Consider the following 14,401-nt stretch of genomic DNA (forward strand, 5'->3'; position numbering starts at 1 on the left):
CTTGTTTCCCTTCCCCCCTTCATCCATGCACCCTTCCAACGTGACTTTTCTACCTTCGTTACATCTGCTTCCTTTACTTACAGCCTCTCCCTCATTCTCTCCCTTAATTTCTCTCCCTCTTCATCCTTTATATTTATCTCCCTTCTCTCCTTTTGATCCACCCTCCCACGCAAAACTCCCGCACCGCACCCCCCACAACACGGCAAAATCCTTACTGCCTCAGAAACCTCACAACGCAGGAAAGAAAGAAATGGACGCTTCTTACGAGGGCAAACAAGACACATTGGGAGGAGGAAGTGGACATTTCCCCCTCCGGACATTTTCCCCTCTCCTTATTATCTATTGATAAAAGCGAAATGATAAATAAATATAATAAAACAGACGACTAAAGATGAGGAAAATATAATAAACAAGAAATATAGGAAGTAAGAAGGAAAGAGGGAAATGGAGGGAGTTTTTGGATGCTCTATGCGCGTTCCCGAGGCCCTTCGACTTTCCAACCCAGAAACGATAAACGCGGTGAGCAGCGCATTCACAGTGTTTATGATTAATTTCATAATCCACTTTGGTAGTTTTAAGAAGCGAGTTCTTGCATCCGCCATCCTCGCCTCGGCGAGGCTAAGGAGCGCCAGCGAGCCCAAGGCCTCCCTGGCGAGCGTGGCAGTACTGGAGGGCTCCCCGAAGGTCGCCTTGGTGTCCCCCGGGGCGTCCGCGAAGGTGCCGGAGATGTGCCCGGGTAGGTGGGGCTCGTTAGCCGTGGTAGGCAATTCACCTAGGAGAGCAAACTCCGAACAATAAACCCGGGCAGGTGGAGCTCGTTAGCGTAAGGCAATTCACCTAGGAGAGCAAACTCCGAACAATAAACCCGGGCAGGTGGAGCTCGTTAGCGTAAGGCAATTCACCTAGGAGAGCAAACTCCGAACAATAAACCCGGGCTGGTGGAGCTCGTTAGCGTAAGGCAGTTCACCTAGGAGAGCAAACTCCGAACAATAAACCCGGGCTGGTGGAGCTCGTTAGCGTAAGGCAGTTCACCTAGGAGAGCAAACTCTGATTACAAACCCGGGCAGGTGGAGGTCGTTAGCGTAAGGCAGTTCACCTAGGAGAAGGAAAACTCTGATCACAAACCCGGGAAGGTGAAGATCGTTAGCCGTGGTAGGCAATTCACCTAGGAGAGCAAACTCCGAACAACAAAACCGGGCAGGTGGAGCTCGTTAGCCGTGGTAGGCAGTTCGCCTAGGAGAGGGACAACTCCGAACAACAAACACGGGCAGGTGAAGCTCGTTAGCCGTGGTAGGCAGTTCACCTAGGAGAGGGACAACTCCGAACAACAAACCCGGGCAGGTGGAGGTCGTTAGCCGTGGTAGGCAGTTCACCTAGGAGAGGGACAACTCCGAACAACAAACACGGGCAGGTGGAGGTCGTTAGCCGCGAGGCAATTCACCTAGGAGAGCAAACTCCGAACAACAAACCCGGGCAGGTGGAGCTCGTTAGCCGTGGTAGGCAGTTCACCTAGGAGAGGGACAACTCCGAACAACAAACACGGGCAGGTGGAGCTCGTTAGCCGTGGTAGGCAGTTCACCTAGGAGAGGGACAACTCCGAACAACAAACACGGGCTGGTGGAGCTCGTTAGCCGCGAGGCAGTTCACCTAGGAGAGGGACAACTCCGATTACAAACCCGGCAGGTGGAGGTCGTTAGCGTGAGCAGTTCACCTAGGAGAGCAAACTCCGATTACAAACCCGGCAGGTGGAGGTCGTTAGCGTGAGCAGTTCACCTAGGAGAGCAAACTCCGATTACAAACCCGGCAGGTGGAGGTCGTTAGCGTGAGCAGTTCACCTAGGAGAGCAAACTCCGAATACAAACCCGGCCTGGTGGAGGTCGTTAGCGTAAGGCAGTTCACCTAGGAGAGCAAACTCCGATTACAAACCCGGGCTGGTGGAGGTCGTCAGCGTGAGCAGTTCACCTAGGAGAAGGACAACTCTGATCACAAACCCGGGACGGTGGAGATCGTTAGCGTGATGCAGTTCACCTAGGAGAAGGACAACTCTGACCACAAACCCGGGCAGGAGGGGGTCGTCAGCCGTGGTAGGCAGTCCTCCTAGGAGAAGGAAAACTCCGAATTCAAACCAACACACACACACACACACCAACCGGGCAGGTGGGGCTCGTTATAGGCGTCGTAGACAATCCACCAAGGGGAATCAACGAAAAAAAGGGATAAATATAAAGGAATAAAAACGATCGCAAGAAAAGAATACCATGAAATTAGAACAGGACAAAAAAGGATAATATAAAAACAAAACACCAAAGAAAAAGGAAAATTTCGAAACGCAACATCGAGAAAAGAAAAACATGACTCAGATCATCCACCTTTCGGCCCTAACATCATCAACATCACCAAAATTATGGGTGAGTCTCTTCTGGGAGGAAAGCGGCTCACCCAGACCAACGAAAAACACCAAGAAAGGATTATATAAAAAGAGAAAACAACAACAACAACATCGAGAAAAGAAACATAACTCACATAATCCACCTTTCGGCCCTAACATCATCAACATCACCAAAATTATGGGTGAGTCTCTTCTGGGAGGAAAGCGGCTCACCCAGACCAACGAAAAACACCAAGAAAGGATGATATAAAGAGAAAACAACAACAACATCGAAAAGAAAACCAACACCAAGAAAAAGAATAGCAAGAAAATTATACAGAAACGAAAAAGAGAAGGAAAAAAGAAAAAGAAAAGAAAACAAAGAAAAATATCAAATAAAAATAAAATAAAAATAATATAATAAAATAAAATAAATAAAATATAGCAAGATTAAATTTAAATAGAATGATATACAAACACACGTCATCCACTTTTCGCCCCTAGCATTATTACCAACACAATTATGGGTGAGTTTTATGGGAAGAAGGACGCTCATTCAGACCAACACGGAACATCACAAAATGGATATAAAAAAAGACACGCAAAAGAAAGAGGGATAATATAAGAATAAATATGACACCAAAGAAGAAGAATATAAAAAACAGAACATCAAGAATTACAATATACAAACAGAACACCTTGATCATAACAGTAAAAAAATATAAAAAAACACAAAATACTGGAAAAAGAATTATCTACAAACCGTTTTGCTAACTAACTAACTTACTACCTAACTAGCTAACTCTAACTAGCTGTTTGACTACCTATTAAACTAACTACTTAAGTACAACCTAACTAACTAACTAAACTACTAAACTAAACTAAACTACCTACCTAACAAACTAACTACCTAAACTTCTAGTAACTAGCTAATCATCTAACGATCTAACTAATTAACTATGAATGTTTGACTGTCTATTTAACTAACTATTTAGCAACCTAATTAAGTAACTATACTCCCCGCACGCTTAGTCAGACAGTCATCCATTGAATCACCCACCAGTCAATCACTTTATCAGACAGTCAGTAACCCGGGCAGTAACACCAGTCAATCAATCATTTATTAGTTTAGTATTTCAGACAGTCAATCAGTCAGTCCAGTCCAGTTCAGTCAGACAACTAATCCCTCCCCACACCAAACGACAGGGCCTTCATATCCAGTCTAATCCACGGTGGTAATGGTCTAATCCCTTCAGTTCACACCTTAATGACTGGAAGCTGCAGGTGAAAGCTTATAAAAGTTATTCGACACAAGGAAGTATTTTTCTCCACGGCAAGAGAAGGCATGTCAAAAGCTAAATAAGAAAAAGAAAACTCCAAAACGGTGCTCCTACAAAGAAAACAATGGAAATATTAACGTGTTTCTTTGCCTTCTGGTTTCCTTGCTTCATAAGTGAGGGAAGTATACTGGAGGGGCTGGATAGCTGACCTTTTGTTGGCCCCTGAAAGAAAGAGGCTTCGAAAAGGTCACTCCATATTGATCTGTGGAGGAGCCGAACATCTCTGTCTCTCTTCCTCACCCCCTATTCACTCCCTTTTGCACCCCTCACTCCCCATTTCACACCCCTCCTCCCCTTCACATCGCCTACATCCAAGCTACATCCCTCTCCTAATCCTTGTCTTATCTTCAACATCCTTTTCTTCACCGCGCATCGCTTCCTCACCCTCCATCTCATCTCCTTTTCTCTCCACTCAACACCCCTCATTTCCTTATCCTCCTCATCGCCTTCATCCCTCTCCTAATCTTTGTCTTATCTTCAACGTCCTTTTCTTCACCGCGCATCGCTTCCTCACCCTCCATCTCATCTCCTTTTCTCTCCACTCAACACCCCTCATTTCCTTATCCTCCTCATCGCCTTCATCCCTCTCCTTGTCTTATCTTCAACGTCCTTTTCTTCACCGCTCACCCTTTCCTCACCCTTCATCTCACCTTTTCTCTCCACTCAACACCCCTCATCTCCTCACTCCACCCTCACTAGCGCCTCCCTCATTCCTCTCCCTTTCCTCCTGCTCTTCATGTCACTTCCTTATCACATTGGAGAAACTGTAATAACGCAGTGAATAATCTTGAAATGCACAACACTGAGTTCCAGGAATCGAACGCGGATCTTCGGAATAAAGTCAGGGCAAGGTGGTGGTAGACAAAGGTTGGAGACATTATAATATCAAATAACAATAGGAAATGGACTTGGAAATGTCAAATGATCGTGTATAGAACTGATAACATGGGGCAACCTGCGTAACAGTGGTGTAGTACGTAGCTCAGAAATTGTAGAAGTCAGGGCAGACAGAGGATAAGGTTGGGAGATGAAATTGGAACATATACTCACCAAAAACACGAAAACACGAAACTCCTCTCGTCACCACGTACTACATTTATCCGTCTGTCTGTTTACCTCCTTCTCTTCACATCTGCCTACCTCTATATACCTAAGTTCCTCTCTCTATCTGTCAGTCATCCTACGTACCTACCTACACTAACATAAGAGAGGTCGAGAAAGTTGGGAAAGGCTCTTGGTTGTGGAGCCTCTGTATAGGTACCAATGTTCCTCTCTTTATCTGTCAGTCGTTGTACGTACTACCTACCTACACTAACATCAGAGAGATCGAGAAAGTAGGGAAAGGCTAATGCTAATAAAGGATAATGCTGGTGATGATTATGCTGCAGGCCACCACTCAACTTATCGCAGACCATCAGATAGAGATCGGCCCTCTTTCCCAACCATGGGGTCGCCAAGCGTTTTTCCTGGGGTCGCCAAGCGTTTTTCCTGGGGTCGCCAAGCGTTTTTCCTGGGGTCGCCAAGCGTTTTTCGTGGGGCGCCAAGACCTCAAAATATTATACATTGTGTTATCATATTATAATAACACATATACAACTTAACTAATGGGGTCGCGGTCATATCTAGAGGTGCATGATTGGGGTCGCCTGAAAAAAAGTTTGGGAACCATTGAGTCGTAGGGAAAGCTTGGCTCTGTTCAGCATTGTGGAGGAGCAAAGACTAATTATGACGATTAGACAGAGAGGTGGAGAACGTTGGGAAAGGCCGCATTCAGCATGGAAGGAGTACAGGCTGATGCTGATGATGATAATGCTGCAGGCCGGCGCTCAGCCAATCACAGGCCGACAACAGCCTCGCGCTCAGACACCGGTGGTTGAAGTCGATATTTTATGATAGTTCTCTTATATATGTACTTTTGGTCAATTGAATAACCTTAAAAAAACAATATGAGTAATTTGATAGTGTTTCCTTGACGTAGTAAAGACTCAAGAACAATTTTACAGGACAGGTTTATCTGGAACACGACCCGGATTTAGGGCGTCCCGTGTCACCCCAGCGGCCGGTGCGATGTTTAGGTGAGACTTTTGCCGTTTTTACCTTGTTTTAATCCCTATAACATCACTTTCTTAACACTGATGTACGAAAGAAAGCTTAGTCTTGTTCTGTGTAGGGATTATTTTGCTTATCTAGGGGAAATAAAGGCTCTGGCAGCACGTAAATCCGAGACCGTCAGCCATCCACGGCCTTCCCTGTCCAGACGCCTGGGAATGAGATTTATTTATTTATTTTTACAGTAAAGGAAGCAACTCAAGGGCAAAATAAGTAATAATGAGAAAATAAAGCCCGCTAACCTGCCCCTATGAAAGTTTAGAAGACCTAACCTAACACCCCAAACAGTTACTTTGTCTTGTCTCAGAAAATTCATATTTGCTGCCTTGCTAATGAGACTTTCTGTACGATAAAGTGAGGTCATTCTGTGTTGATTTATACCATAAGGTGCTGGCTGTTATGTGTTTGAAGATACCCTAGACTTAACCTAACCTAACAAAACCCCGAAGAGTTACAGGGGGCTTCGTGGTGCAGTGGTTAGCACACCGAGAGAGCCCGGGTTCGATTCCCGGGCGGAGTGGCAATAAGCTTTTCTGATACTCTACACCCCAGTCCACGCAGTGAATGGGTACCAGGTATTAATCGGGGGTTGTGTCCCGTCTCCTGGGATCTGTTTCCTTCTATAATTCCTTCCCCTTTTGTCTCTCTGGCATATGACCACAGATGTTGCACCGACTAAACGAAACTTTCCAAACTTTTTCCCGAAGAGTTACTATTGGTCAGTGTTGTAATTCTTTTATCAATTTCAGGTTGTGCTTGTTGGCAGTTTGTGTTGCAGTGGCAGCAGCCACTAACACACTGGTGCTGGTGGACACACTGGCCACGAGGGAAACACATTCCATTTTCCTCAAGTCCCTTCAGGGTGGGTAGTGGTGGTGGAGTTTATAGCTTTATTTTCATGTACTTCATAGACTTAAGAGATATTAATTGTTCATTATATTATGGTGCTTGCTTACAATTTTGGTGAATAATATATATTTACAGCATTTTTGCTTAAACTTTACATGAGAGATTTTTTCCGAGGTCAGATTGCCATAAATATAGAGTTCTTTGATATCTGTCAGTGATCCAGTCTTATTGATATCATTGAGAAGGGAGCTTAAAAATGAAGCAAAAAAAATGTAGACACTTTAATGAAAGAAAAAGTTGAACTGTTTGGTTGGAAATTTATCTTACGTTAACTGTTGCTGATTTTCCTTTTATTTTTGTCAGAACGCGACCATGAGGTAACAGTGAAGGTAGCGGACGACCCATCACTGCAGCTGACTCGCTATGGGGAGTACCTGTATCAGAACCTGGTTATCTTCGCCCCAGGAGTGGAGGAGTTTGGCGGCGCCCTCAGTGTGGAGGTATGTCAAGTTCTTCTGTTGTGTCCTGGATAATGAATAAGTGATAGGAACTTGGGGTGTTAAGAAATAATGAGGCATCTTCATCCTCACCCATGAATGCTAATCCACTGCAGGAGAAAGGCCTTTCCGAGTGTTCTCCACCTCTACCTATTTTATATTAGTGTGATCCATCCTGTTCTGATAAATTCTCAAACTTCATCTCGCCACCTGGTCCTCTGTCTGCTCTGATGTACTTTTTTCTGGATTGCAACTCTGCTACTTTTGGTTGTTCATCTGTTTTCAGTTCCACACTTGATATAACCTATCCAAGTCCATCTCCTATTTTTTTCATTAAAATATCTACAACTTTTGTCTGTTCTCTAACCCGTGATACTTGCCTCTTGTCTCTTCATATTATACCCAGCCATTTTCTCTCCATTCCTCTTTGTATTTCCTAAGCTAGTGGAACATGACATTACATACACAGACACTGCATGACATGAAATAACATACATAACAATCAGGATTTGACCCTTACCCTGGTGACTGATCGACAGAATAACAACATACGCTAACATTTCCCATTGACGGGGCTTCGGAGGCAGTGGTCCCAGAGCCTAACCAGCCCCCTAAAGCACTCCAGAAGAAGATGCATAACAATCTCTTTCCTCGCAGACCATTGTGGAGTTCATTGACGGCGGCGGCAACGTGCTGGTGGCAGGATCCAGGGAGGCAGCGGACCTGATCAGGGAGCTGGTGACTGAGGTTGGAGTGGAGATGGATGAGGAGGGGGCAGCCGTCATGGACCACCTCCACTACGATGCCAACGATGATGGGCAGGTGAGAAGGGGAAGAGGATGTGGAGAGGCAAGCTGTTTTGGATCATCATTGTCTTGAGCTGATGAATTATTTCTAGGTTGTTTATTTTTTTTTTATTGCAAAGTAAATAATAATAATTATAATAATAGTTGTAGTTTTAATTTGCCCAGCGGTATATATGAAAAACAAGATGCAGGCAGATGTTATCACTTTCTTGAGCTGTAATATTGCCAAAACCTGACTGTGGTTGCAAGATTTTATTTTGAACCAGGCATTTGTTATGATTTTTTGAGCCATAATATTGTTTGTTTCATTGAAGTTATGTAATGTTATTTTAAGCAAGCAGTCGTTATATATCACACTCGAGCCTAGAAAGTCTTTTTGCATTTTGATTGGATTTGTGTGGCTATGTTACGATATTGCTGCTGCTTTGAATAGTGGCAGCAGTACCATAACTAATGAAGTCCAGTTTATGTTTCTGGGGGTGTCCGAGGGTTGGGACACTGCGCAGAACTGATCATTGGATTGTTGGGAACTAGCTGTACAATTAGGGCCACCATACACATTGTTTATGGTAGCCACGTTCTACCCTGCTTTCATTAGGTGGCCATGTCAGTGCACCACATTATTTTTCCATCTGTCCTGTCTGTTCCTTGTTTGGTGTATAGCGTTCAGTCATTTATTAATCCATACTTATTTCCTTGTTTATTTACTACACCACAATAGTCATTTGTTATTCTAAATGGCAGTATGCGAATCCATCCCTCACTATCACCTGTCCCTCACCTCATGCCTTTCTCCCCCCAGCACACGCTCATTGCAGCCCCAAGCTCTGGTCTCATCGACTCTGAAGTGATGGTGGGCCCAAAGGACGCCATCCCCCTACTGTACCGTGGGACGGGACTCATCACTGACGCTGATAACCCCTTAGTGCTGCCAGTGCTGCGTGCCCCCTCCACAGCCTACTGCTATAGCCCTACTCAGTCCATCTCTGACTACCCTCATGCCACAGGTATGTAAACCTTGGATCTGTTAGGTCTTGGAGATTCATGTTGGGTTATGGATAAAGTAATATTCTAACCCCATGCCACAGACACTCAGACTGGTTTAGGTTAAGTGATGGTAATAATACTGAGAAATTGACATTTTAGAGAAATTTCGTGAAAGTATTTGTGATTATTTATTTCTCATTCTTTATTTTCTTTTTTTTATGTATATTATTTGCCTTCATAAAACATTGTTCTTTTGATTCTTTCAGTAGAAAGCAGATTATGTTAAAAGCTAAATACACATGAAAAAAACTGATTTTTTCCTGCCTCTTAGTAAAACGGCATGAAAAATAAAGGGCATATTTAGTAAAAGGGTTATATTGGCATAGGTAGTAATTCAGGAAGTATTTGTTAACTTTTACATCCCTGATGTTCATGGTAAACATATTAAGGAGTGAAGCATTCATTTCTAACCTGCATTGTTGTGGTGGTGCAGGACAGAACATGCTGCTGGTGGCGGCGCTCCAGGCACGCAACAACGCCAGGGTGGTGGTGTCCGGCTCCCTGGAATTCTTCTCTGATGCCTTCATCATGGCCTCCGTGCAGACACCTCAGGTAGGTTGTAAAGGATCTAGCTACTCCTAGACGTTAGAATGGGATGGAGAGTTAAGAATTGAGCAGTGCTTCATGAATAGATACTTGATATTTTTTAATTCTAAATTTAATGTGTATGGCAGGAGCATTGTGGATTTGAATAGTTATATATAGAAAAATTTCCATCATTATTAAATTTCACACTGTTCCTTGGTTGAAATATAATTGTGAAATATTTTCCTAATAATAATTGTACTGCAATGATGAATTTAAATATTTTCTCATTTTCAGTATATTTTCCCTGTTCTCCGGTAAGATATTTACCAATGTACTGAGTATTTCCTCTAGATTCTTAGCAAATTACATCCTGTCTTCCTTGACTCACCCACTCCCTTTTCACCCTCAGGGCGCCTCGTATGAGCGGTCAGGCAACGGGCGAGTGGTGGAGGCCCTGAGTCGGTGGGTGTTCATGGAGGAGGGTGTGCTGAGAGTGGTGTCCATCAACCACCACCTGCAGGACGAGGTTGAGCCACCCGTGGCCTACACCATTAAGGATGATGTGGTGAGTCCAGGAAGTGTTGACTTAAGAATTATGATATATGTTAAAACTTTGCTGGCAAAATTGCAGTAGAATACAAACTCGGTTAAATAGCACAACTTGATATAGTATTATTTTTATATTATTATAATGTTATTTTGTTGTGAATTCCATAAAGGATGAGCAACAATTTTTGAAAACCTATTTTCTTGTGATGTAGGTGACATTGATCCATTATTCTTGTTGTAGTATTTTGTTATTACTTCTGAATTTGTCATTAATGAATGGCAAAATATGAATGTCATTCATTGCAAAGTAGAAAATTATCATAATAGAAAAAAAAAAGTATTTTTATTCCTCCAAGTATAATGTGCACACTTCTTAACATGTAAAATACCATTAGGTTGACACATATGTTCTTTTTGGTGCACATTGTCATAGAACTTAAATAGTGTTTCTGTGAATGAACACAAAACACTAAATTTGTCTCACTAAATTTTAGGGGGTTTCTGTTCTTGGATACATCAGATTACATAGATCTGTAATTTATAGAGGCTATGTAGGACAAACACTTTAGATATGTAATGGTGCTATTCCTTACTCGAGCATCTAAATCTTGTGTTGTTTTCATTATTGCAATTAAGCAGAAGGCAGTTTCATATAAGAATTAGATGTGGTAAGATCAATTTCAGATTAGATTCGGTGAGGTTAGATGAGGTTAGTCAGTTGTGGGTAATATCTCATCAATAGTTTATGCACAATGAAACTTTTATGAACATTGCTTGACACATTAAACAATTCAGTAATTGCCGTCTCGGTTGTTGTCATGGAGTAGCTTTATGATTGTTTTACTACATAAACACAGTGCAAATTAAACCCTTGCCCCTTTATTCCTGCAGGAGTACAAGATCAGGGTGGACAGGCTGGTGGACGGCAAGTGGAAGCCGTTCGTGGCCAATGACATGCAGATGGAGTTCTTGCGCATTGACCCCTTCGTGAGACTCACCATGACACCCAACCCTAATGGCGTCTTCTCTGTCAAATTCAAGGTAACGTTTCATGTTTTCATCACAGCACAATAAAATACTGTATCATCGCCCTCTTCCTCATCATCATTAACCTCAGCAGCATTATCATCATTAATATATCATCAGTTCTTTCATTTCCCATCATCAGTGCTCATGGTTTCAGTCTTACGTGGGCTGAGTATTCACGAAAATTACTGGTTACACCTTCTAAGCAACCTCTTACCCGTCAAGTTTCAAGTCCCTTTGTTTGATGCATTCTTATCTGGAGCACGGAGAAATGGTACCTAATAAAAAATGCCACGCGTCACTGAGACCATGAGAAACTGTGCTTCTGATATGTTTGAAGGTTTGTTTTGAAGTTATCTCTTTAGTACTTGAATATTGATTGGTTTCCTATATCTGTCCCTGTTTCTGTATCTTATCTTTCCTTTCACTGGTGTTATGAGCTGATTGTGCAATGGAATTCTACTCTTAAATTAATGTCATTATACTTTACTCAAGTATTTGTTTATATATCTGCCCCTGTTACGGTAATATCTGTTTATCATTACCTTTTTATAGGATATTTTTCTGCACGGTTCTAGATGCTGTAAAAAGCCTTCAGAAAAAAATATCTAGTCTTCAGTCTTCTAGTAAAGATGTAATGAAGTTATCTTCGTGCTAGCCTCGTGTGTTTGTGTCTTTTAGTATGAGATAATGTACTGGAGTGATGATACAGTTCTTTTTTGCATTACTCCTCTGGTATTAATTGGTATGGAAGTGATGATCATGTAACTCCTGTGCATCGCTGTTGTGGTATTGTTAGATCGCGTATTGAGGTGGTAATCACACAGCACTTTTTTGTACTTACATGAGGTGAAAATGTGTGTTGAGGTGATGGGTGGGCATGTAACTTTTAATCTTCTTAGTGATATGGTGTCTTAAGATTATGAACCAGCAACTCTTAATGCTGATACTGACTTCGAGGGAGTTTGAAAATGATCCAGCAACTCTTAGTAATCTTTTTAGTTAGATGGTTAAAAGATGTGATGATGAAGCACTGCCTCTAATCCTCCTTAATGAACATTCCCCTTGGTGTGTGCAGGTTCCTGATGTGTACGGCGTGTACCAGTTCAAGGTGGAGTACAACAGGGTGGGCTTCACCAGACTCTACAGCTCCACACAGGTAGGTCACCAAGCCTTGTTCTTCCTGGTGCTGTGGTGCCTTGTAGCTCTGAACTGATATTGAGCTGAGAAGTTTACTGATGTTGTGATGGGACATGGGTAGTTAGCATAAAGTTATTCCTTCATTAATGTTGTGAACTAAAAACTTTTAGGAGTACTCCTACTGTGAGAGAATAAGTTTCATTTGTCAATTTCTTCTTTGATATTCTGATATGGAAAATTATTTGGGCTTTACGGTATATCAGCTAAGATGTTTGTTTATCCATTCCACCTATGATACTATTACTTTGATAAAGTAATGATAGGCACTGAGCCACTGACAAACCAAGATGGCACCACTATAAACACTTGCCTGCACCAGAATGGACTGGGCCCACCATCAGGCCTCACCAGGGAAAAGCCTAACGACGCAATAGGCCGCAACGTAAAAAAAAATGCTTAAAGGATTATATTCATACCTCTTTTAACATTAACGGACACCCACTCACACCCATGCATTTCAATTCATTGCAGGTGTCTGTGCGTCCCTTCACACACCTGCAGTACGAGCGGTTCATCGAGTGTGCCTACCCTTACTACGCCAGCGCCTTCTCCATGATGGCGGGGGTGTTCCTCTTCTCCCTTGTCTTCCTGCACCACAAGGACTCTCCAGTCAAGAGCAAGAGTGAATGATTCTCCCCAGCTTTTCTTCTTACTTTGCTAACTTCTCAGTGTGGGGTGTAAAGTTTTCTGTTCAGGCTCAGTCAGACAGTATTTTGATCTACTACATCTGCATTCCTTAGAGAGTAAACATGTTATTGTAGCTTATTTGTCATGTTTTTTTCAGATCATTAGTGGATCAAGGTTTCTTTTTCTTTGAGGGGTTAGGAAGTAATTACAATCTTACCATTTATTGCTAGTGAGACTCAGTAATGTTTCTGGTGTGTACTAACTTCTCCTCCTGTGAAGATTAATATCCCAATGTTTCTCATGTGTGGAACCTCCAAGAGGCAGCCTTGTAAAGAAAAAAAATGTTGAATAAATCTTTCTTAATACTTTGTTACTAATTTACTATAACCGTTGGTGAATTGTAATCCCCACTCCTTGTTAAGCAGATTTTGGAAAAGGCTGCCTTGCCAGTTTATGATGGATGCATAAAATGAAGCTTTCAGTTATTCCTTTATTTAGTGTTATGCCTATTTTTTCTCTTCTGTGAATTTGTATTTCTTCTATGCCCACCTGCCTATATGCAACTACCAGTACCATATTAACTTTGTTTCCTAATACTAGAAAGATGTTAATTGAATTCCTATCAAATCTTTTCATTATGATGCTGTTATTAAAGCACATAATTCACACTCGTCATCATGATCCATTTAGGGGTTGCGTCAATTAACAGGCTCTGGTGATGGTGCGTAAGAATGTCACGCATTTAATCAGTATATAGACAGGTTATGGAAAAGAGAATATCCCTTTGTCGCATGGCCCATCCAGCACTCGCATTTTGGGGAAACTTGTCAAGATTGAAACTTGTGTTTTGTTTTCTCATCCAGTGAATCTAGAGACATTTACCTTGAATTTATAAAACAACAAATATAATGGTAATACTATCAAAACATATAATAAAATTCATGAATGATAACTGTGATTCAAACAAAGGTGCCGTTGGAAAGGCGCACGTCATCCTCTTGCAAACGTCAACACAAACAACATTCTGACTGTTGGGGTTTGTGAAATGTGGAAATGGGCGGCGCTGTGGACGTGATGGTATTGGAAGTTGACTCATGATCGAAGGTACGTACACATTCGCATGCTGTCCATGTATTTTAACAACGGTATTCTCATTTTCGCTTTTATGTAGCAGATATGAGGGGTCTGTTTAAGCCACGCAAACTATTCACTTGTTTTTTTTTCACCCGGAGAGTTATTAAGTAAACAGGCGCCTCCTTGGTTTAGCGGTTAAAGCTCCTTTATAGCCTCTAATCCGCGTTCCTCCTTCCTTTCGGACTGGTCGATAAATGGGTACCTGGGGCTAAACTGTGATGACCCGGATGCCACCGGGGCCTGTGTCCCAGGGTTAGGGGATATTTCCTGCTACAGGCTCAAAGCCCAATACGACGGAGATGAGCACGCAGAGTGGCGATA

General features: G+C 42.4%; 1 protein-coding gene and 2 long non-coding RNA genes across 3 annotated transcripts; 2 read left to right on the top strand and 1 right to left on the bottom strand.

Annotated features, from left to right (window-relative positions):
- Positions 1-801: 801 nt before the first annotated feature.
- LOC127001514 (uncharacterized) lies at positions 802-1,577 on the bottom strand. The gene is made up of 3 exons (XR_007755313.1): positions 1,442-1,577; positions 968-1,165; positions 802-902 (listed from the first exon to the last, which is right to left on the bottom strand). It is a non-coding gene; the product is annotated as an uncharacterized LOC127001514 (long non-coding RNA).
- Positions 1,160-2,509, top strand: LOC127001515 (uncharacterized). Its single transcript, XR_007755314.1, has 3 exons — positions 1,160-1,411; positions 1,478-1,683; positions 1,808-2,509. It is a non-coding gene; the product is annotated as an uncharacterized LOC127001515 (long non-coding RNA).
- Positions 2,510-5,695: 3,186 nt separating this feature from the next.
- Positions 5,696-13,314, top strand: LOC127001516 (dolichyl-diphosphooligosaccharide--protein glycosyltransferase 48 kDa subunit-like). Its single transcript, XM_050866119.1, has 10 exons — positions 5,696-5,783; positions 6,567-6,679; positions 7,030-7,166; positions 7,821-7,985; positions 8,772-8,976; positions 9,450-9,568; positions 9,954-10,109; positions 10,985-11,134; positions 12,198-12,278; positions 12,791-13,314. Exons 1-10 carry the CDS (start codon positions 5,776-5,778, stop codon positions 12,947-12,949), a joined length of 1,293 nt encoding a protein of 430 aa, XP_050722076.1. The 5' UTR covers positions 5,696-5,775; the 3' UTR covers positions 12,950-13,314.
- The last annotated feature ends 1,087 nt before the right edge of the window (positions 13,315-14,401 follow it).

This window comes from Eriocheir sinensis, chromosome 21 (genome assembly GCF_024679095.1).
Source record: "Eriocheir sinensis breed Jianghai 21 chromosome 21, ASM2467909v1, whole genome shotgun sequence".
NCBI classification, from domain to species: Eukaryota; Metazoa; Arthropoda; class Malacostraca; order Decapoda; family Varunidae; genus Eriocheir; species Eriocheir sinensis.

Bases quoted from the DNA above. Each gene is read 5' to 3' on its own strand.
- LOC127001516 (XM_050866119.1), top strand. The intron at 7,986-8,771 runs GTGAGAAGGGGA...TTCTCCCCCCAG, and splicing joins ATGCCAACGATGATGGGCAG to CACACGCTCATTGCAGCCCC. The intron at 8,977-9,449 runs GTATGTAAACCT...GTGGTGGTGCAG, and splicing joins TGACTACCCTCATGCCACAG to GACAGAACATGCTGCTGGTG.